Source organism: Calonectris borealis, chromosome 5 (genome assembly GCF_964195595.1).
Source record: "Calonectris borealis chromosome 5, bCalBor7.hap1.2, whole genome shotgun sequence".
Taxonomy (NCBI): Eukaryota; Metazoa; Chordata; class Aves; order Procellariiformes; family Procellariidae; genus Calonectris; species Calonectris borealis.
Genome location: NC_134316.1, coordinates 18,636,962 through 18,660,773, shown reverse-complemented (window position 1 = coordinate 18,660,773; position 23,812 = coordinate 18,636,962). Strand labels below are relative to the sequence as shown.

General features: G+C 38.1%; 3 protein-coding genes across 14 annotated transcripts in view; all 3 read right to left on the bottom strand.

Annotated features, from left to right (window-relative positions):
- TRIP11 (thyroid hormone receptor interactor 11) overlaps window positions 1–2,623 on the bottom strand; it is a 34,058-nt gene extending 31,435 nt beyond the window's left edge. For both annotated transcript variants that reach the window (XM_075151244.1, XM_075151245.1), the window contains exon 1: window positions 2,139–2,623. In XM_075151244.1, coding sequence (XP_075007345.1) covers window positions 2,139–2,289 — 151 coding nt within the window. In that variant the 5' untranslated portion in view covers window positions 2,290–2,623. The remainder of the gene's footprint in view (window positions 1–2,138) is intronic.
- Window positions 2,624–5,386: 2,763 nt separating this feature from the next.
- Window positions 5,387–21,267, bottom strand: ATXN3 (ataxin 3). Of its 5 annotated transcripts, XM_075151231.1 has the most exons (11): window positions 21,163–21,267; window positions 18,469–18,633; window positions 17,899–17,943; window positions 16,433–16,518; window positions 15,939–16,005; window positions 13,476–13,563; window positions 13,091–13,223; window positions 11,835–12,010; window positions 11,307–11,430; window positions 10,475–10,545; window positions 5,387–9,798 (listed from the first exon to the last, which is right to left on the bottom strand). In XM_075151231.1, the coding sequence occupies exons 1-11, from the start codon at window positions 21,184–21,186 to the stop codon at window positions 9,704–9,706; spliced, it is 1,074 nt and encodes a 357-aa protein (XP_075007332.1). In that variant the 5' UTR covers window positions 21,187–21,267; the 3' UTR covers window positions 5,387–9,703. The 5 variants fall into 5 exon arrangements, with proteins under 5 accessions (XP_075007332.1, XP_075007334.1, XP_075007333.1 ...); XM_075151233.1 differs by lacking the exon at window positions 11,307–11,430; XM_075151232.1 differs by lacking the exons at window positions 15,939–16,005; window positions 16,433–16,518.
- Window positions 21,268–21,740: 473 nt separating this feature from the next.
- The window catches only part of NDUFB1 (NADH:ubiquinone oxidoreductase subunit B1), a 449,978-nt gene continuing 447,906 nt past the window's right edge, over window positions 21,741–23,812 (bottom strand). For 4 of the 7 annotated variants that reach the window (XM_075151242.1, XM_075151243.1, XM_075151236.1 and 1 more), the window contains exons 2-3: window positions 23,229–23,373; window positions 21,741–22,076 (exon numbers count right to left, since the gene is read on the bottom strand). In XM_075151242.1, the coding sequence (XP_075007343.1) occupies window positions 22,040–22,076; window positions 23,229–23,368 (177 nt within the window). In that variant the 5' untranslated portion in view covers window positions 23,369–23,373 and the 3' untranslated portion in view covers window positions 21,741–22,039. Of the gene's footprint in view, window positions 22,077–23,228; window positions 23,374–23,460; window positions 23,647–23,812 lie in introns of those variants that run through there. The other 3 variants (XM_075151239.1, XM_075151237.1, XM_075151240.1) reach the window with 2 other exon arrangements.

Below are 23,812 nucleotides of genomic sequence, written 5' to 3'. Positions count from 1 at the left end.
CAGGGGAAAAAAAACTAAACCCAACAAAACCCACAAAATAACCCACACAACAAAACACCAACCCTGCCCCCCACACAAAGGCACAAAAACCCCGTAAGACTCGCTTTCATTTACAAAGGTGACACAATCTACCATACCAGTGTATCTAATACAAAAAGCACATAATTCTGTCTTCCTTTAATGATCAAGCTTCCTCAAATAGTCTGTTTACTTCTCCCATGTCTCACTTTTAATGGCTAGAAATACCACATTCCCTTTTATTAATGAGAAATCATCCTGATTTGACTATAAAGCAACCTTGATAATTTTTCAAAATTTGAAATAAATATAATTTTCAAGTAAATACTGTATTTCATCATTCCCTAAGTGCTATTTAAAACTGATATAGTTCAAGTGCTGCAGAGGCAACAAACTACCCATGAAAACTGCTAAACTTAAGATGTTAAAGTCTACAATCTACAAACACCATCTTCAGTTCAGATAGCAGTCAAAGCAGTGAATGTAAGGGATAATATTAAAAATTAGGAAACATTAGAAAATTAGAAAATTAAAGAAAGGAATGTAAGGAACTGCTTGAAAAGCATTCTTTATGCCACACGGTAATTAAAGGTTTTTACAGAAGAGTGCTTAGATGCCACTAGATTTTTACACCCTCAAGCCTAGTAACCCATAAAAATGTACTACTCTGAAATTTTTAGGAAACAGAAGTTGTTCACAGCAGTATCTAGCAGTCAAATACACCTGGAATTAACTACTGAAAATCAGCACCTCTCTCTTGCACAAACTAAAGCACAAATATGTGAATCAGAATCGCAATTTATCTTTAAAAAGGCAGAACGAACACAGTAGATGACTACACAGTTTAGTGGTGTAAAATAAGTTTCCAAACTAAACTAATATAGATTTTGGAATTTAAAACAATTCTAAGCAAGTCTTTCAGAAAAGTGAAAAAAAGATAACTTCGCAGTTATCAGAATAAATGTCTCTCTTCTGAGCATTTTACCTGTATACCAAAAAAACCCCATCCATATGAAACCAGTAGTATCAGCTTGCCAACAAGATTTATACAATGCTTTCATAATGCTTCATAGTTGTGAAGTAGCAAACAAAGTAGAATTGTTTAATTTCACATTTAAGATGAGTATTTGGCTGTTCTTTGTAGTTGCTATTCTTAACACTGTTGTGAGAATGCACATTTTTTTTCAAGAAGTTATAGTTTCAAGATAGTAAACAATACTAGTGGTATTAACCTATTGATATTTATTACCATGTTATACAATTGCTTTACTAGAAAAATCAAAAGTTTTATTCAAAACCTCGTAACAAAAAGGCATTATTAAAAACATAAAGACTATAGCCTATAATAAATTTACTATTACTTTATTGAATATCTTACTCCGATGTCTCAGCTTTTTTGTTTCAACCTTCTGTTTTAAATATAAATCATCCTAGCTTCTAATCCCCATAAAACAAGGGCCATATTCTCCTACTCGGCTGTAGGAGAAAGGTAGAACTCGACAGGTTTCTCTGGGCCCAATCAAAATATAAATAACAAAACATGAGAAACACTGGACCTTTGCCTGTGTGACACGTCAGACTTAGATCACACCAGTGGCAAAAAACTCTCTACTACTACTACTCTGCAGTTTTATGAAACCACTCTAAAAGCAGCTAATCAAACGGGGTTTTAGATAAACTAAGCAAACAGAAAGGAAGAAGAGCGTTCTTTGTGTGCCTTCGTTACTGATCAACACAACGCTTCACGCAATTCAGAAACTTCCGAATAATAAACCTAGATCAGGTTTACCTCTGCTATTATAGCCTGGGAATATCTTTGTTTATTCTCCAGATCCTGAGGTCACAGGGGCGGAATAAAAACGAAAACAAAGCCAGCAAAGCCAGCAGCTCTCCCGAAAAGCACCAAGCCGCGGTTTGGCAGGACCGCTCAGCTCCCTCGCGGCTGGCCGGCAGGTGTAGACCCCCGGCGCTGCCGATCCCCGAGGAAACCGGCGGCCGGAGGAAGGGCTCCCTCACGAAACCAGGCCTGTCCCGGCAGGTACGACTGCACAGATACAGCCCCGGCACGCATCCCCGCCCGCCCGCCCGCCCGCCCGGCCCGGCGCCTTAGCCCCCCTTACCGCCCACTTCCTCCGCGCCCTCCAGCAGGATGTCCTTGGTGAAGCTGGAGATCTGGCCGGTGAGCGAAGACAGGCTGCCCCCCACCTGCCCCAGGGACTGCCCCAGGGACTGCCCCAGCCCCGAGCCCAGCCCGCCCAACCACGACGCCATCGCCGCCGCTCAGAGGGCTCTGGGCCTCACTCAGCCCCGCGCCCGGCGGCCCCGCAGCTGGCAGCCGGCTCCCGCGGGGAAGAGACGGCCTCCTCCTCCCTTCTCCTCTCTAGGGAGGGTCAAGGCTCCTGCCGCGGGCTCAGCAGACCGGTCTCGGCGACCCCTCCGCCAGCGCCGCGCACATCCCCCCGGCACAACGCGGCTCAGCGGCTCCTCCCGGCGGATCCAGCCTCTGCCACCTCGACGGTCGCCATAACACCCCCTCCCGAAACACCATCGACAGCGGCCGCACCCGGCTAGAGCGCCCCCGCGGCGGCTATGACGTCTACGCGGCAGCGGAGGATGCCGGGATAGCGGTGGAGCAGCGGTGGGGGGGACCGGGGAGGACGGTTGATGGCGGCCGGCGGCGGCGGCGGGCTGGCGCACGGGGGCCCAGGCAGCGTCCCTGCGAGCTGACAGGCTTCACCCCGGCAGGCAGCCGGCCTGGGGCCGTGGAGACGCGAGGTTTTGAAATGTGCTTGCATTCAGAGGAACAAAACCAAAACCACGGGATGTGGTTGAGCTTGGGGCGCTGGGCCCACCTTGTCAGCGGGCACGGCCGGTGCGTAAAAAATAAATACATCTTGGTCTGTAAAAGCGAAGCTGGGGGAACGCAGAAGCTGCCACACAAAGCTGTGGCGGTCAGACCCGGAGGAGAGGCGGGCCGGTTCCACCACGGACACGTCAGCCGAGCGGGGAGCTGGGCCCGTGACGCCCTGTGGTGAACGTGAACCCGAGCCTTGCGACGCACACATGCTCGGGTCACGCGTCGCTAACCAAATAGTGTCCCACTGCTACAAGGATAGAGACATTCTGTATTTGAGCTTGTGTTTTTACAAAATACGCAAGTCCCTGAAACACTAGGCCCCTTCTGATTTCTAGCCCCAACCCTGACACTGGTCCAATTCAAAGTTCATCTTTTTCTGATGAAAGGAGGTATTTTAAATTATTAGGGACTACAAGGAGTACCGCACTGTTTCAGAAGACACAGTATTAAAACAGTAACAACAATATGATACAAAAATTGCTGATACTGGAAATAAAATACAGGGCAGCTGGCTCATTGCTAGTTTCAAATAATGACATAAAAAGATCAATAATTAAAGCACCACAGCAATGGTAAAATGAAGCCGAGAAGAAAGAGCGTTTCACAGATGAAACCTTAGCATTTTTAGAGAGGAGCTGAGAATGCAGCAGGCACAAAACACATGCTCTGGAGTTACAAGCTGACAAACATTACCAGGTGGCTACGGAAAAAACAGCTTGTTGCTTCCCGGACCGGATCTTGCAGAGCCTTGGTGAAGGGTTCATAGCTGGCCTGCAACACTGGATGGCCTTCTTAGCTCTACTGTCCACTGTCACTCAGAGGCAGCTCTGAGGTTGGGCATAGTATGTGGTCCAGGAGTTTAGAAGTTAAAAGTAACCGAAATAGCTGTTGGGTTTGACAGTTTTCTAATAAAAGATTGCTTTCCCTCTTCTTCAGTGAAGAATTTTTCCATCAGGTTTATAATTACCAAATTTTAAATTTAATAGTATATTTACAGTTATCCATAATAAAAAGTCATACACGACTTCAAATCAATTTCTAGCCCAAAAAAAGAAAAAAAATCCCATGCACCAGAATTGTAGGAAGTATTAGTAGTGTGATATAGCATGAAATGTAAACATTATTTTAATCAATTTTGTTAATTTTAATTTGAAACATTGGGTTTAATAGAGATAAAAAGTTTAAAATGCTCAAAACACCCTATACCATAGTTTGTTTTAACAGAAAACACATGGTCCACAGGAGATAAAAGATGTGTCATTTTTTCCAATAGTGTTTAGTTAATTAATTTTTATGGGAAACACTCTTAATATTTTTCAAATAAGATCAGGGATGTCCTCCAAACTTTTAAAAATATTCAGAGATAATAAAAATGTCTCCTAGTGTAGTTTATTTTATAATGCCAAGTACGGCAAGAAGTCAATAAAGTAGCACAGAGGGCTTCCCCCCCCCCCCCTTTTTTTTTAGTTACTACTCTTGAAAAACTAGAAACTGACTATTTAGCATTGCAACTCATTTTTTAGCTGTCTGGCTTCATTTACTGTTGATAAAGGTAGACAGAAATCATCCAGTGTACTCTGTGGATTGACTGAGCTACAAAAACAGTGCCTTGTGTCACAAAAAGAACACGTATTCTGGTAGCAAAACATGAAAAAATTAAAAAGCTTATTTTAAAATTAGAAAGCATACAATTTTTAAAGATGTAGCATAACTATAATCAGCACCAACTTTCTTCCTAACATGAGTCTCTACATAAATTTTGGTGTATTAACACATGAAAAGACATCAGAGATGTCAGTTATGAGCAACAGAAAATTATCCCACTGCTAATGTAACATACACAACATCTGGTGCGAAGCCCATTGATATCAAAGATAAGATTTTAATGTTTGATGATTCTGTGCCCAATCCACATATAAGGGAAAGCACATATGCAAATACTCGGGTCAAGAGAGAAACATTAGAAGCTATAATCATATTTATTTAAAAAAGTGGTATCAAATACAACCATATATATTCATGCCTATTTGGAGAGCATTTTCAAAATATCAAACAGCACTGCCATTTTCCAGTCAAAACAATGACAAAGCATTTCAGCTTTCCGTTTTTTAATCTTTTCAGTATTATATGCTTTATATACACAAAATAGAGACAAAAATTGTATAGGAATCCAGAGCCAAAGACATGATACTGAAAGCAGAGTCTCAAGACAAAAAAAATCTATTGCTGAAAATTATTTCTAAAATACACAACTATTAGGCAAGAGATGAAAAAAATTATTCCCTTACAAAATCCTAACTGTTTTGTACACATGGGGTTTTATGTAGCAAAAAATAAAGTTTTATCAATGCTTGCATGCTTTGAAGACAATATCATGGTTTTTCTCCTTTTTTTTTTGCGCAGTGGCATTTAAATATTATATCCCTTTCTGTTCAAAGCCTTTTATAAGTTTCCCCTCCTGAATTTACACAGTGGCTATACTGGGTCGGAAGAGGGGGCATGTTTTTTAAAAAAAAAAAAAAAATTTAAACGTAGTAACAATTATTTGCTTTTCTTAACAAAGAAAATAAAGTAAAACCATTTTGATTTGGTAAAAGCAGTTGAAAAGTCACATGTACTTTAACATTCTTAAGAACTGTAATTGGGGAAGGAGGTGACTACGGCAGGTTAAATACTAAAGCATTCCTGCCGTGTCTGAAATGCAAATAAGGCAAAATGTGTGTATGCAGCTTAAAAAACTTTATTGCAAAACAGCTCATGCTTTTAAGATGCAAACCTGGACAAAACACAAAGAAGCTACTAATTTGAAACTACAGAATTGAATATTTGGACAGGGCCAGTTCGAATGTATTAAGTGTTGTTCTTACTTGAACAGCTGATTATGTGTATGTGGGGAATAGGTATATATGTATTACCTGTTACACTTTTTTTAAAATTATTTGTGAGTAACTATGAAGATTTTCTAGGAGTTAAGTTTATTTTATGCAAGACAGTAATGGCTTACCAAGTGAGCAACATAATTTTATATCTAAGCCCTTAAAAAAATGTTTCCACTTCAATTTTTCTTTTCCTTGGATTCTTTTTTTGATTCCTTTAAAAGTATATGCTGGTAACATGAATTGTACAATAATACTTCTTTATAAGTCTGAGTTCTAGAGTTCTCCAATCCCATTCCCTATAATATTTCTCAGTAAAAGGCCACCATTTGTATGTTTTCATCATTATTTGAAGCAATAACTACATTCTAGAAAATTTCACAGACATTTTAGAACTGTAACATGTTCGTGTTCATTTTTAAAAGCCTAATTGTCAGTTTCATAATAAAACAAAGCAGCTTGCAAATGATAATATTTGTCTGAGATACAGAAATAGAATACTTTAGTAGATATCTGCAGAAGCCATTTTAAACTCCCTACCATTTTATAGATTTGTAATAGAAGCAATAGTCCAACATCAAAACACATTGGAGATTTAACTTTGTATTGTTATTTTTAAGTAGTCTGCAAAGTAATTAAGTATGAAAAATAGTAAGAGTACCTTAACTGAAAATTACATTTAAACTTGCTGAAATTGTTTGAAGGGCACAAGGAGCCCAAATGTTGGAGAGTAAGCCAATATTGTATCAGATTAGTTTCAAGCCCAGGAAAAAAAAAGCACAGCCCACCTGCTGTGCCTAGCAAGAATTGCATTCAAGCATGACTGCATTGCAACACGTTTTCCTCCTGCCCTCATTACAAGACCATGAAAGCAGTTTACAGAATTATACTCACAGATCTAAATTTGGAAGATATTTAATGTAAGTATCACTCATTCCCCCTACCTCTTTGATTTCTATAGGCAGAAAACCACAAATTACGTCACGTGGACCGTTCACTGTGAGGAAGACAGTAAAAATCTGTTGGATGAATGAAGTCTGAAATTCCCTCAAACATCATACTGTAATAAAAAAAAAAAAATCAATTTCTGCTCCTTCACAATGGACTTTGGCCTAAAGCTACAACATAGGAAAAAAAACTTTCAGCTTTACAGACTAGATAACACTAGGAATAGGCTGTAAATTAGTGAACACCTTATGAGCATAATTCAGCCACATTGAGAACTGTTTATCACTAAAAGAATGCACAACAAAAAAATGAGATCGGCTTTTTATTGACAGCTTCTTGGCAGGTCCACACATTTTTAACTTTAGGTTTGGGTTATAAAATATGTACTGTCAACAATTAGTATTAGTCTTTTCCTTTGGTGCAATTAACATATGTAGTTTAAATTGCTACCTCTTAACTGCTTGACTAGGCTGATACACCTACTTCATTGAACTTGACATTCCTCTGAAAATCAAATTGGTATTTGTAGAGTGACAATGTTCCTACACAGAAAGGAATATGGTTAGCCCTGTAATGATTGACACAGTTGTGCTTTTCAGGCACTGTTACTTTATATTCCTTACATATGAGAACACTTACATGAAGTAACTTACAAAGTGACATGAAAGTTCAAAGGCAAACGTCCATGCTTTAGTGATTATAAAAACATGTAATTGTCATGGGTTACAGTTAATGCAATTCAAGGGGCTTCTATTTTTTTTTTTTAATATAGGGTTGCTACACTATGTAACTATAGAAATAATATATTTTTATTATGTTCTTATAATGGAGGATAAAAGGTCCAAATTCCAAGTACTGGTATCAAATTGCCAGCCTATACCTATTTGTAAAAATGAGAGTCTTATTTCAGAGTCAGTTTATGGCACAACAAAAGAAGGGAAATTAAAGCTGTGGATAACTTACAGACAAGCAAAGAAATAATTCAGTGCTTTAGAGATTCCTTTCCTGTTTTCAGTTTCACATAAATTTTAAACTGAAAGCAGAAATTTACATCCTGAAAAATATAGCATATGGCATATGCACACATGAACTTTTAAAGCCATTGTTTAGCTGTATTAATTTGAGACATTACAGATACTAATTATAATGTGCATGACAGGATTATTTAAAAAAGACAATTTAAAATCAGTTTTTAAAAAGTAGTGCTGTCTCATGTCAAAATGTCTTACACATACCAGTCGTTCTAGTGACATTGGTGGAAATTCAGCACACAGGCAAGGAAAACAGAATTTAGCCCAATTACGTGTCATATAATAATATCCTAAGCTATCAAGAAACCACTGCTGTAAACAAATCTTTACGGAGAGGTAAGAGCCCTTTCATGTACAGTACTACTTGATGCTGAGTGTATATTTCCATCTAGCTACCATTCATTTCATACTAATTTTAATTAAGTGTTACTATTGTGCAATGATTTAACTTCAGAATATTTTGATAAAGAAATTTGGGGTTATCTTCAAAAGATTCTTAGAATGCTGTGCTAACTGTTAATGCATTAAGTGGACTACAGCTTACATACCCTATCTACAACATATTTCCATATAATTTATATGTAAACAGAATTTGTATTTCAAGCACCATTTAGGAAAATGAAACATATCTCAATTGTTGCACTGAAGTTGAAAGTCAGGTTTGGTCACCCTGTTACACATTCATCCTGGATATCAAAGCAAATGTCTTGCAACCAATAGCATAAGCTATCTCACATACTTTGCTCCCCCATTTTTCTCAGGATCAGAAACAGCATGATAAAAAATTGTAAGGTGCATGAATAAAGGCCATTCCTGAAAAAGCTGCAACATTCTGACAGACACTCATAAAAAGCATTTCAGAAAGAACATTCACACAGACATAAATATTCATTCTTAAAAGAGATACTTGCACAAGGGTCATTTCAGACTGCAGGAATGCACCTTATGTGTGTGGCACTGACTTTATGGCACTAAATCCCCTCCTCCTTTCTCCTAGACTCAGTTACAGCTCTTTCATACTGAAAGGCCAGAATGAAGGGTTGAGCTTGAAGAAAAAAGACTCCAGAAGAGGTAGAAAAGAAAACCTGTTTAACCCAACTGATTATATGCTACTCTTATAGTAAAAACAGTGGCATAACTAGAAAGAGCATAAGAAAACAAAAACAAATAATAAAAGAAAAAACAAACCAAAGAAGGCAAGTTATCTGCCAAAAGACAATAGGGCAATGAAAAATCCTACTTTAAACATGGATCTGAAAATTTTACAGTTGGAACTGAAAGAAAAACCAGAATGTGTTAGGTCAGAAGTCACTGAAAGATTCAGGAGTAACATCATAATCAACATAACACTGAAGATTTTCTCTTGAATTGCAAAGCATGAAGTTTATGGATTCATGTTTCTCCTGCAGAATGGGTCATTTCAAAAGTGGACAGCAGGATCAAAAAGTTGATATTAAGTAATTCAGAACAAACAATCACAAAATAAATAATTTAAGATAAACAGAATTTAATTCTTTTTCGCATTTTAAGTGATTTCTTATAAAGAACTTAGTCATTTATGAGCACAACTTATTACTTGTATCTATTTTTCCATTAGTACCGAAGGAAATCAGTTGATGCTGGTTTTTGGCACCTTTTGTATTTTCTATAGAATTATTCAAAACAATTTAAACTTGCTTTTTAAATGCAAGTTACAGCTGCTACACATGTCTAACTTTGTTCATGTGAGTAGTTTACGTAATTTTAATACAGCTACTCTTGTGAACAGATGTTCTGCAGTAGGAGTGCTACAGTTTTCTAAATTAGTGCAATCTTTTTTGTATTTGCAGATTCCCTCTAAACTCTGACCTCCAGCCCCCTTTCATTCCTGCTTCCCGAACTCTGAAATGAACCCTGCTTGTGCAACATCCACACAGTAAAATTATAATGGAGACTTAGTGTTTTGACAATGAGAGGGAAAAAAAAAAGTGATGTCATTTCTCCTCTTCTGTATTCAAGTGGTTTCTAACAGATTCCAGAGACATATTCATGGCTGCTTGAAGCATGTCTTCTTCACTCATATCACCTCCTAAAGAAAATAAATGCATATAAGTTATATAAATGTTAAATGCACAGAGGTGGTTCTCAACTGTAGTTAAATGCTTTCATTATTCCTTTATTTCACTATTCCATTATTCACACCCACCTGTTTTCACCCCACCTCCAAAACCGGTTTTGTTTTTGTTTAAAGTTATTGAACATTTTGCACTTAGCTTTCCATCCACAATGGTCAGCTTGTAACAAGTAATACACATTAATTTGGGATCACCAATACTTAATACTGGTAAGGCCTACATACTTATGTTCTACTGAAAACGTTTCAGTAATTTTATCAGATATTACTCCAAGTTTATTAAATTGTCATACTAAAAGTCTAGAAAAATCGTTGGCACAAATCCCATCAAAGATTACAATTCGTAATGCTCAAGCCAAGGAAAACAACAAAAAGCAAAGCCAGAACTCAGATGGTCTAATAGTAACGCTCTTCACTTTGAAACAGGATATTGACAGTCAAAGCAGAACAGGCTTTTCAAGAAAGCAATCCTTTCCTTCACTGCCAAAAAGAGTAATGACTGTGATACATAGTCTGAGTGCTGCTGGAATGAGGAAGTAGGCAGGCAAGGAAAGTTAGGAAATAGAGCACAACACAAAGGTGAAAAAGACATAAATATTTCCATGTTGGAAATAAGTTTTAAAAACAATACCTGGGTCAGCTTCCGGAGTGCTTGGCTTATCATGTAGTTTCGGAGTCCGATCTTGTAGCTGTTGTTGCTGCCTGGAAGTGTTTTAAATTTATAAGAGACTAAGATTAACATCAGTAGGAGACCTGTATCAAGACTGAATATTGTAAGGAAGGCCAAGAGAAGTAGAAGCTGTTTGGTACAGTAATACCCCTGCACCTAAAATCTCTTCTATCGTTGCTAACCTTCAATCTGCTAACCTTCAGACACCTATCTGCCCAACATTATATTCCAAGCCACATTACTATTGGCCCAGAATTCAGATGTTCCACACTCTTATCCTCTCATGCAAAGTCTAACTCCTCCCATCCATAGCACTTCTCCATGGTCTTTATTTCCTCCATCACTAGGAGACAGAGATATGGAAAAGCTACAACAATACCCCAACTACGTATTAAGAAGGTACTCCAGAACAGCAATAAAATATCACCTAGAATGCTTTCATGTGATGCACATTAGACACATCATTACCAGAAGCAAAGTCTTAGAGAAAGAATACTTTTCTTCAGGAAGATAATTACAGAAATTTACAGGATTTCATTTAAAATACTTCTATAACATGTATGTTTTCTTTCTTCACAAGACTGATGTTGCATTACTAACAGATCCCCTCTTATTTACAGGTTTCTTTTCTTCGTAGGAACCACCTGGGAATAGCAAAATTCAGGTACTGTTAGGAAAACATGTTAAGAGAGAAAAGTTAAGCTGGACCTCAGTCAGAAACCCATCCACGCCCCAAAAGCACTCAAAAATACGACATGTACTTCCACATGCAGTTTTCTATCAACTACTTTACTTTTCAAAATACGCTTGTCTTCTCTTTCGCAGTTCTTCTGAAGAAAGGGAGTCTGTCTGACTGGTGTGAGGCAGCTGAGGAACATTCTGTGGTAATGAGTCCAAGAACTCACTTCGACGACTACCTAAAACCAGAACATGCCATATCCCACTAATTACAGTAAAATGAAGTTAGTAAATGAAATATAGCTTAAGAAAATGTCTTCAAACTTGAGAGGAAGAGACAGACTCGTTGGAGAAATAAGCACCTAGGCTAACTTCACTTGATATTATCTCTCCTCCTCACCTTAGGACTGTTTCCCTTCCCTCCTGCCACCCTTTGCCAATTTGTTCTTGCTTCCTAACAATCAGTGCTAACATGAAAGTTACAACTTCTCAAAAAGCACAATGTCCTTCCATGCCTCAAAGCCCGTCTTTTCAGAGAGCTTGACGCATGCTGGAAAAAGTGGCTGACTGAAACCGATTTCAGTAGCTGCCTAAAGCATAAGCAACATGAACACTGTAAGAGAAATGTAGATGAGCACTGCACCTTGCATGCTGAGTTGAATGGCTCTGCGAAGATCAGCTTCTTCATCTTCCATATCAATTTCCTGCCTACTTAGAGCCAGGGCTCTCTGAAAGTTCTCTTCATCTTCATCTAACATGCCTGTTCCGTCAAAAGGATGGCTAACTTCTATTGCTTGGTCCACATCACTTCTCGGTAGCCTGTGAAATTGATACACTTATGGCAGAATTCAGACAGAAATCACATTAACTTTTACTGTGAGATTTAAAGTAAATATTTTCAGCTGATTTAACTCTACTTTTTTTTTTTACTTTGGAAAAAAAAACATTTCCATTGTGAAAATCTGTTATATAAACAAATATTTTCATTTCTACATGAAAAAGTACAAAAGGGCTGCAAGCTCTGCAGTGTAATTTTTTCTGCTTGAAAATACCGCAACTCTAAACCCATGCACATGTTGACAGGAATGTGTTCAATAGGAAAAACTTCAAAAACAATAAGCCTACAAAAAGCAATAATACATGTTATTCGAACCTATTGCTATTTAAACAGTTACACCAGCAGAAAAATGTGCATGTGGTCTCCTTCTTAGGAAGCTTTGATGACCACACCAGAGCAACAGATCCTGTGTAAACTATACACACTTTCCATGTTACTGCCAAGAAGTTTGTTTTTATTACATCAATTTACAGCACCAGTTTACCTTTACAAAGTGGAAGAAATAATAATGAACTAATTCTTCTGAAAAGCCTTAAGCCTTTTTATCAGTATGCAATTTATTCACTATGAAAATGTGATATAATTATTGCACATAAGTACTTTATATTAGCAGTATGCATCACAACATTTACAGTGAAATTATTCCAAAAGGGAATGCTGTATGATTTATCTGATGTGGATGGGTTTCTTGTTCTTTTCTACTTATGACAGAATGCACAAGCCAGTCTTAGTTATAGATTGATTACTATTAACCATAGTTTGATAAGATTTGCTAACCCATTTTACTATAATTGGAAAAATACCATAATTATGAAGTTAAAAATCTGCACTATACAATGCATACAATAGGAAGATTGAATCCCTATTAAGGTAGTTTTTGCCCACTTAAAAGTACACCATTTGTATTCTACCAACTTGCTTTTACTCTGTGCAACAGTAGTAAGCATACTGCACTAAAGGTATTTCTAATTACTTCTTAAGGCAGTTGTCTCCATGTAGGCGTTAATCACGGAAACCAATCATACTGAACATTATTAAAATGAATTCTCTATTTACCTTACCTCTGATCTCTTGACTGTGCTGTCTCTTCTCCAATTAGTTTTGGTCGCTGCATCTGCTGTACCCGAATCATCTGCAATAGCTGATCAGCCTCACAGTCTGGCAGGTCACCTTTTACTACAAATATGGAATAACCTGAGAAAAATAAATCGTAAGTCTACAGCATTAAGGTGCATGCATAAACACTCTAAAATGCACACTATATGGAACACAATGATGGGCAATTTATTACAATATAAGGCTCTACCTTTCATTATAAGGACTTCGGTTATTTCACTATTTCAATCATAAAACTAAGGGTAGTTAACTGAATACATAAGTTCTAATAAATAATGATTATTACCTACTTTTAATTAATGAGATTTAACATCTGCAAGTTACTATTACCTTCCTGTTGTAATTGAGCCAAGAAAAGTGCAAGATATGTATCTGATATTAGTTCTGGACCCATCAAGAGAGAGTTCAAGTTAAACCACTGTAATTAAGAAAAAAAAGGTTTGAGAGAACAAATTAGCATAAAGATTACTTGGTAATCCATTTCTGTACATTGTGGTCATTTTCTATGATGGAATATCCGAATAAATCTAGTAAAATAAATTATCAAATTAAAAGTCTTTTGAAGCACAATACCTATACTGCTAAAGGTTACCCTTCAAATACTCTTCAGCTAACAGGAGATCTGAAGTGGGGAAGTTACTGCATGCTCTCTCCCGTTACTGAACATTGGTACCAGGTAAACAGATTAAAACAGATAAATCAAAATATAATGGTAGAATAATTATTTCAGACATCATTCTAAAATTCTGCTTAATCTTAGTTTTAAATCTGTTCAGAGACTAATGAAGGAAGAAATCCTTCATAAGTTAATGCTGTATCTTAAGAAATTAATAGATACAGGAAACAGAAGTTGAATTATTTCCACGAAATACTTTCATTAAACATTCTGCCTTTAACAGCTGCTGAAAACTATTGTTTACTTCTCTCTCAGATAATTTTTAAATTTAGAAATTAAGAAAAATGAACTCAGATTTAATATATTGATAGTACAGCATAATATTACAATAGGGGACACTTGAGATAAATATACACAGATAATTTCTAGTTCCCCAAAGATGACAGCTATTCATTTATAATACTTCTTTTCTAGAGAGAAAATATATTCAATATGGATGACAAAATAGTCTACCTTTAAAACCCTACATATATTCCAATCACTCTGAAGAACCTTTTTTATACCATACTCATTCAATATTATCCAATTTTAACCAGGAAGCACCATTTCAGATAGCAGAAGGAGAATTCCATCTCCAGTCTCAAAAAAATGCATTTATCTACCCAAACTTCCATATATGCAGTCATACACTTGCAGTCAGGCCCATACTATAAATCACCTGGAATATAGGTAAGTGACTATCTACCATTCTTCATTCAGTCACTTAGTTTGTCAAAAACACCCTTTGCCACTAGGAAAGGGTAAAAAGACCAACAGTGTAGGAGTGGGGCATAAAAAGTTATATAAACAAATAGGATGGACAGATTACAGACAAACTTTTAAAACGGAGTATGGAGGAGGAAGGTTTGGTAAACTAATTTTGCTTTAACTGTAAGAGAAGAGAAGCAGGTCAAATCTAAGTCAACCTATTTTGTCCATCTTTTCTCGTTACTCTCTAGATAACAGACACCTAGTATTGTCTTCATGTGGTTCCAAGCTATATGTACAAGCAAAAGACATCCCCCCCTCCAACTTAAAACATTTTGGGCTACAATGCTATCTCACAAAATTCCACCCAAGATGGTTGTATACATAATAAAGAATATTCCCATACTTTTAAGAGACCATTCAGCCTTTTTTATATCAAATATACAAAAATTGCCTGTAAACATTAGACATACTTTTAAACTAAAGCAGAACAGCAGAGTTTAGTTTGTTTACTCATAGGTGATTTTTTTTTTTTTTAATCTGGATGACAACATAGATAGCCACCATTTGCAAAATTAACCGAATGGGTAAAGGGACTCCTGTCCACTATTGTAGAATCTAAAACCTTATTTCATGAACATTTTCTATGACAAGAAAAATCTGGAAAAAAACAAACACCAACCCAGCTTATGTTGTATGAAAGCTTATGCAGTATGATCCAGAACAATGATTGGCTACTGAAATAAAACACTGCATTGGTGTTACAAGGGACATGGATGTGACTTGAGTTATTATATATGTACCATATACTTGTATGACCACCCCTTACCTTTAGTAACTATTTCCTGCTTATAATACAACTGTTTCACAAAGTTTTCTAAAATAGTGCAAAGTTGTGATTCTACTTTCCCCAACCTTATCCTGATGGATACTCTTAAGTACTAGCAATCATAAGCATTAATACATTTGAGATTTGAACTTTTTCTTATACCTACTGTCCATTTAAACGAGCAAAATTATTTTATTATGTCAATAATTTAGTGCATCAAAATAAGTTTACATTCTATAGGGATCCTCATCCCTGTCTAGGACTCCCTCCTCCCTCCCGTACAATTTTTCTGCTACTTTTCATATAGAAAAAAGAAAGAAAAGAGCTTAAGACGTCACACAGACTCTACCAGAGCTGCAGCTCCCTAGAGGACAGGTTCACTGGGGAATTGATCCTAGGGTCCTTCCCCAGGCTAACATTCATAAAAAGCTGCGTGGCATTTTTGTGATATAACAAACATTTTTTTTTTTTTTTTTAATATGGGATACTATTATAGCAAACTGCTGCAAAAGCTTGCAAAAGGCCAACACATGGTCTACTCGCAACCACTTTTCCACCCCCATTCTGAAGTCAATTTTTAAATAAAAAAAAGACATGTCACCTGTTTTCCTAACTTTCGAACTGTAAACCAGTGTTCCTTATAATTACAAATAAATGATTTTTCATTTCTGTAAAAAGAAAAACAAAAGGTATAGATAAAATTAAATACTCTAATATTGGAGTGCATATTAATGTTTAAGTTCTTTGCTACCACTAATTTAAACTTACATATAATAAAATTTCAGTAATACAACTGTTGATGTTACAGAGTACTCATACTGCTTTTATAACATTTAGGAAGTTGTCAACATTACTGAAATCTCCATATAGCTGTGATGCCACAGGTATATGGATGCCATGAGATATCATGAAGGCACAGAGGACAGATGCTCATATACACCCCAAAAGGAAAAAATTAAAGACAGAGGGGATAAGAAAAACATCAGAATGCAACAGAGCTTGAAATAGTAATTTTAATCTAGGATTTAAATCTTTCTTTAAGAGTATCATTTTTCTGTAAAATGAAAGCAGGGTGCTAAGAAAAAAATATCTTACATAGGGTCGATCCCAAGCCTCTGATACTCTGGGCTGTTGAAGAGGATTAGCTCTAAACCCCAAACTTTCAGGGCATTGCTTATAACCTGTCAAAAAATAGCGCTTTTCATGAGTCAAACCAGTCAAATTTAAATTTAAGCAATGCAACCATCTTAGCTGCTATAAACAATTATACTGTTTTCATAAAACTTAGATTTCAAAACATTGCTAGGAAACCTAGGAATCACATTATTCAAAACACAAGTGTCATGAATCTACATACAACCGTAACAAGCATACTATATGTAAGGGGAAGTAACGAAACTAGGATTTAACTGAAATGTGTTAATAAGCTTACTCCCTCAGACAAAGCTGTAGCTTCACCTCCCACATATACTTCATAAGTTGTCATCTCTCTGCTCTCACTGTACTGCTCTGCCCTCCCTCCCCAATACAATGTCATCCTTCCCCACAGTAACTAAATTTTGCACCACTGGACTGTCACAGGATCAGTCAGGTACATTAGCACAAACTCCTTTACAATAACTTTTTAAAGCTATCTGAAATAACGCTGTAAGAAATTTTAAATTAACAATTCATCTTCCTTTCAGTGAGCCAACTATGTAGCAAGTGAGCAAAGCAATGCCAGGACAAAAAAAAAGTAGAATATGAGGAAGCATTTTTTTTCAGCTTCAATATTGAAGCAGCACAATCAAGAATACAAGAAATGCCAAACTGTTAATGGTTTTTCACTGAATAGAAAAACAGCCCTGTCCTGCCATAAGGAAGAGAGGCTCTGGAGAGATTCTGGAACATTGACAAGCACCTCTGAAAGCTCAGGAGACAGCCAAAGGTGCAAAGCATTGCCTACAGCTCTAGTCTAGACACAAGCCCCAATTCAGTGTTCAATACCTTATTTTGTTGTTGTTCTGGTTTAAGTATTTCTTATTAATTACTTTTCCATTATGGTCCTAAAAAAAAAAAAAAACAAACAAAAAAAACCCCAAAACAAAAAAAACACTCCAGCTCTAAAGTGTCTGGAGTGTAATGAAAACTGGAATGCAGATATTGCAGCTTTTTCCATTCTGCAGATCACTGTGATAACCCTGTAACTGTTGCCAAGGGGTCTACAGTCTATAATTTCAGAAAGCAATCTCAAGTCTGCTTTTTCACCTGTAGTCTATGGGAGCCAAGGTCTACACCTGAAGCACCCATAAGAAGCAACTTAGAAATCAAGCATATTGCCAGCAGGCGTCATTTCACAGTTCAGGAGTCCATGCTTCTACTACGTGTTGAAAGGCCCATGAACTGAAGAACTGCAAGTCAGTGCTCTTAATGTAAAACACTCCGAAGATTTAGAAGTCCAGCACTTAATCCCATTAAGCCTAAAAACTGGGAACTAGATGAAAAAGCTCAATGCCATTTAAATTATATGAGAGAACGTCTTGCATAAATAAAAAATTCTGTCAGTATAGAGCCACACTTACTTGAATTGAGAAGAATCCACTATCATCCATATTTACAGAAGGCTGCTGCTCAGTGTGAGGTTGGGAGGGAAAAAAGGGAAAAATGATGTAAGCATAAAAGGTCAGAAATAATTCAGTTTTGAAAGCAAATATAACTGCACATACTTAAAGCAACAACTAAATATGTCCTAGTCTGTAAGGCTGATTACAATGCCCAAATAAGCTTATTAATTGAAAACTCAAACCTTTAAATTAGAAACGCTCAGTGTTTAAAGGACAGGCATGGGAAATTCTGTTCCTATCTCTGCCACTGGCTTATAAAAACAAAAGGCAAATCGCTGAACCTCCTCCTCGCCATGCCTGACCTTCCTACCTAAGATGATGTAGCTTTTTGTAGAATTACTGTAAAGCTCTGCTAGCAACGTTTGAAAATGCCAAATTTAAGATACATGAATGAAAAGGCCTATAAATTTAAGAAGTTTTAGCACTAGGAAATTAACGTTCTCTAGCTATGCAAGAATAGCAGGTCTGTGCTACACAATATTTGATTTCAGGCAAATATCAAGCAACTTCAAATTAAGATGACTTTACCTGTAAAAACGTTCTATATTCTTCACTAGACACTCCTCCCTCTGCCATTCTCATTCTTTCTTCCTCATCCAACTGCTGTGCAATAGAGGATAACTCAACAGGACTAAAATACTCCCCTTGTAGCAAATTATTCAGACAGTGCTGAGCACACAATGAGCCTTCTTGCTAACATCGGAAGGAAAAAAAAATACCAAAGACAACAAAAAATCACATTAATGTTTTACTCTGTAAAATGACTCAATCATTTCATTCTGGCAAACTTCCTGCCCTCCCCACTCACCCAGAATGCCATATAGTCTTTGGATGTATTACACTTCAAGCTATAGAATACAACCCTTCCATCAGTTTGATGGGGAAGAAAACAACATGCATATTAATTTATTTTCTCAGAGGAAATAAATTTCATGCAAAAATGTTATTTTTGAAAACACTGTAAAAATCACCAATGGCCTGAACAAATCACACAAGGACTCTGCAACCATCAGGACAAGGGATTCTGTCCTCTTCCAAATCACCACCACAAGAAAATGAAAAGTTTTAGATCTCTACTTCCCAGTAACAAATGTTTTCTGCAACAGATGCTCTCCCCTGCCAGGTATGGCTATTGGCAATCACAGGTTTCTCCACCAGAATTATATGAAACTGATTTAGAAACAAAGAGATATTAAAATACCTTTGCAAATGAGTTGTATTATAAGCTTAATTTTAATTTCACTAAAAGGACCTTTCTGTATTTGTACAGTTTTATCTTAAAGTAATAAACATTAACTTTCATATGCACAATTTGTACATATTAAGTGCAAAATGCAGAAGAGAAAACTGATCTTACAGGTTTTAATGAACGTCAATTTTTTTTTGTGCAGAGAATACTGCATCTTTCTATAATCTGAAATCCCCTTGTTGAAACCTACCGTGATATAAACTGCTGCCCTGCTTTCAGTGTTTTCAACCACTGGTATCTTATCAAAAGAAGGGTCAACTTCTAAGACAGGGGCTCCTTAAGCCCTGTCCTTAAGTCCTACTTCCTGCACTTGTCATTCCCCTGTTAAGAATGCCAGATCGCTCAGGTCTTTGTTAATTTCCTTTACAAATACCATGTTTTTCGTGCCTTTTTATTGGAACATCTGAGGTACGCAGATTCAAGTGGGGGGGGTGTACATACATGCAGCACTCTAAATATTTTGACAGGAACTGAGATAGCACACCTGATGGGGGGGGGGGAAAACACCCCTTAAAAAAAAAAAAACACAGAGGTTCAATTAAATTTTCCCTAGAATAATAATGATAACAAGATAAAAATATTTGGTACTCCAATTTAAAACAGGCATTCAGGTGTAACTTTGTAACTAACTTAACGAGGGAGCAGTTATGCTTCACATGTGAGACACCCAAGACTGTTATCCCTCCCAAACCTGTAGCAACTACAAAGTACAATCAGCTTATAACTTTGAATGTATTATGCTCTGTCACTTCAGTTTCAGCAGAGTTTTGTTATTAAACCACAAAGCAACTCAATCATAAAAAAAAGTTATCATTTCATTACGTGATAGGCTAGGCCACATAACAGAAGAGTACACTTGTTTTGAACTCATTTTCAAATCTAGACTGGAGCTCAAAGTCACTGTAGCAGAAGCCATAATGGCTGAAATCCAACACTCATCCTCTGAACACCAGCTGTTTAACACCACAATGCTTGCCAAGTTTTGCTGCCCAAACCTAGTTTGAAAGAACACTCCTCAGGTTCTATGAATTTCAGAATAGTAATTTTTTTTTTTAAAAGAAAGTTATACAGCTGTCTTGCTTTATTTGCTAAGTAAACCAACCATTATCCATAAGAACACTGTACAAAAACTAGCATTAATTTTAACACAATAAAGGTGCAGAGACATTAGCAAAGTACATGAAAAAAGACAATTATATTTGAATAGCATTAAAGCATAAATAGGTCATATTTGGGAACCTGACTAAATCACAGTAATTCATAGAAGCATTTGTCCTCCAAAACAGGAAACACTGATAAGCACACAGAAGCACAGTACATGAATTCGGATTTCCTTAACAGCTCTCCCTTCCCCTGCTCATTACACAACCCCAACCAAGCCAGGCTAGGTGAAGAGATGTGTCCGAGAGCACAGAAACAGCTCTGCCTGCTGCGGCTCATCTTCCCGCTCATTTCTCAGCCACGCGAGTTCTCCCTCGAGAAACAGAAGCAGCTGTAGCCTGCACCTTCCCATACTCGAGGTCTATTTCTAAAGGCCTAAGAAGAGCAGTCACCGTGCGAAAGGAAACGCTGAGGCTCGGCCCTGACCCTCTTTGATCTCCGGTAACACCACTTCCTCTCCCCGCAGAGCCGGCAGGCCTCGCAGAGCCGAGCTGGACCAGCCACAGCCACCGGCATGGCTGCGCGAGAGGGCCCCAGCTCTCCCCCGAGACAGAGGAAGCCGAGCCGCGGCCTCATTCTGCCACTGGGAAGATGCCGGGGAGGGGCAGCGCGGCTCGGCCGGGCAGGGCACAGGCCAAGCTACCCCGTGGGCACCGGGCGCTGCCTCGGGGCCAGCACAGGGACGGGAGAATCGGTCGCGGCCCCGAACAGCTCCTCTGGGAAAGCACTCCTGGCTCGCACAACCAACCGACAGCGCAGCTCCCCGGCCGGCCTCCGCGAGGAGCAGGACCCTCCCCCGGCCCCTCACTCACCCGCTCGTGGAAGATTGACTCCATGTTTATTGTCAACGGCCAGCACCCTCCGCCTCACGTGACCTCCCCAGCCAATCAAACCTTCCTTTGCTCGACGAGCCGCAGCAGCCAATCCGCACAGGCCCCCCCGCTGGGCTAGGCCGCCCGGACAAGGCCGGCGCGAGGGCTGGCGGCCGTGGCGGCGCCCCCTGCCGGGGAGGAGGTCGCCGGGCTGATCCGCGCCGCGGCCCCACTCGGTGCCGGGCAGGCGGGAGGCCCCGCCCGCCGCGAGTTACACAGCGCGTAGCGCGTGCGCTCTCCTCCCGTCCTGAGCGTGAATGCGGCAACTTCCTGCGCGGGCTGTCCCTCGGGGCGGTCAGGCTTCCCCACGTCACCGCGTTCAGCAAACGCCCAGCAGCTGCCCGCCCCCCCGCCGCCCGTCCAGAGCGGCTGCGGAAGGGAACTGGGGCAAGTCCAATGAAAAACAGCTGCCGACCCTGGACATTCTGGGTCTATGTTAAGTATTCCTTTGAAGGCTAGTTCGTAAATTAGCTATAAATACATGAATTCCACACCATACAGATCGATAACAACATAAATGATTTTTGCATAGTTTTTCTTTATTACATAATTCTTCCTCCAGAGTATGACTTCTGAGGACAAAAGCTGCTCAACACTTCTCAACACGGACTAATGGAATTCCTGGACACGTTAGTCATGTAACTAAATCGTCTTCCAAAAAGTAAGATTGGAAATTAAACTAGCACTGCTGAATTGCAGGTGTCTTTTTCTGCAGCTTTACATATTCTCTCAAGATAAAAGCCATAATCCTATTCTTTCAACGTGTGAGATAAGATGATGAATCAAACAAAAATATTTTCCATTTCATCAGCAGCCTTTATTTCCATGTAGCTTCTTCACCAGGCTTCAATTCTCTGTGCGGAAAGAAAAAAATAAGAGGAAAGAGACTAAAATCAGGGTAATTTTTGTAGAATAATTACTAATAAATGTAATTAATTATTCTACAATACCTTAATTTTGAGAGTTATGTATAAATTTAACTTTCCTTGCAATAGTAGCCAGTTAAAAAGCTTTCAATTCTTATGAGCATTCTCTTTTCTTTCCAAAGCTTCAATGGATTGAGTCCTCTTAACTCCCGCTCATGTAAACGGAAGCACAAACCAGCTGACCTCTGAGGAGTTAACAGACTTTTTACGTAATGGGATCCAAAAGGAAAATACAAAAATTCGTTACTTTAGTGGGAAGAGAACTAGGTGTGAAAGCAGAGGGGATTTTTGCAATATACTGAAACACCAGCCCAACTTTGCCAGCAACTGCAGTAAGAAAAGCGCTAATGTAACAGTGCGGTGGATTATGTCGTAAACTTACTTTCTTACTCAGAACTAATTTAGATGACACCAGAGTGAAAAAAAAAAATCCACCTGCAAACTGATAATAACATTCCTAGTATTAGTCCATGCTATGGAGCATGATTTTTTTTTTCTGTTGTTTCATTAACCCTATGGTCTAATATAGAATTAGGAAAACTGACATAGATGAGGCAATGCATTAAGTTATCTAAATTATCCCTGAGAAGTCAGCCAGTAAGCCCAAACTGATCAGTGTATATAATCACATCCTTCAGTGAAGACACAGCAGCTGCCAACATAAATGTTGTGTTAATTTTCAAAAACCTGGTTATTAAATGATCACAGCACTTTTTAAATTTAAGACAGTAGTTTGCTATAATCCACTGAAAAGTTGAAAATCAAAATTCAAGCACTGTATTTCCCACTGAAGTTTGAGAGACAAAATAATGGTTTCCACATTTCATGACTAAGAACTTGACAACAGTTAATGATCTTTTCTTTCATGACTAAGACGGCTCCTAAAGCCCGAACTTTCAGAGGCCATTAGTGACCTAAATCCCTTCATGAATGCTTGCCAAAATTTTTAGGGCTTTCTTCCCTTTAATATTTTGACAGCATCACTTTTTTTTTTTGCATACTTAAGACTCTCAAAAAGAACAGAGAAGCACTTTGCAAATTAACAATATATATATATTTAAGAGGCATCATAAAGCAGACCTTCTATATAATAAGCTCTTGTTTCTGAAGGCAGACAATTTTTCATCATTCCTTCTGTCCAAATAGCATCCAATCACAAATCCTAAGGGAACAAGGATGTGAACCCAGTGATCACGCACAGCTTGGGCAAAATTCACCATGACTGCTAGAAAGAAAAGCGTAACAGGTAAGAGTTACAGATAAATCTGTACATGGAAACTGTTGCATACCTGGCACTCTTAATCTTACTTACTAGGATCCTACAACAGCATAATAAACATGAGGGCCATCAAACACTTCCTACGAGACACATGCTGTTCTCAAATCCATACACAGGTTTCTTAGAAATAATCCTAACTAACTCTTAGCCCTCATCCTGAAATGGGAGAGAAACAGAACATCTCTTTTAAGATATCCCTGGTGAAATAGTTCCATTTAAATGTTCTAGAGTAATTTATCCATTAAAGTAACTCTAATGATACAGAAGTTTGCTGTTCTGTAAAACATTACAAATGCATTTATAACCTAAACTCCTGTAGATGGACGCTTTATTATCTGAAAGATAAGCTGTACGTTCAGTGGGGAAGAAAGGACATTTCTAAAAT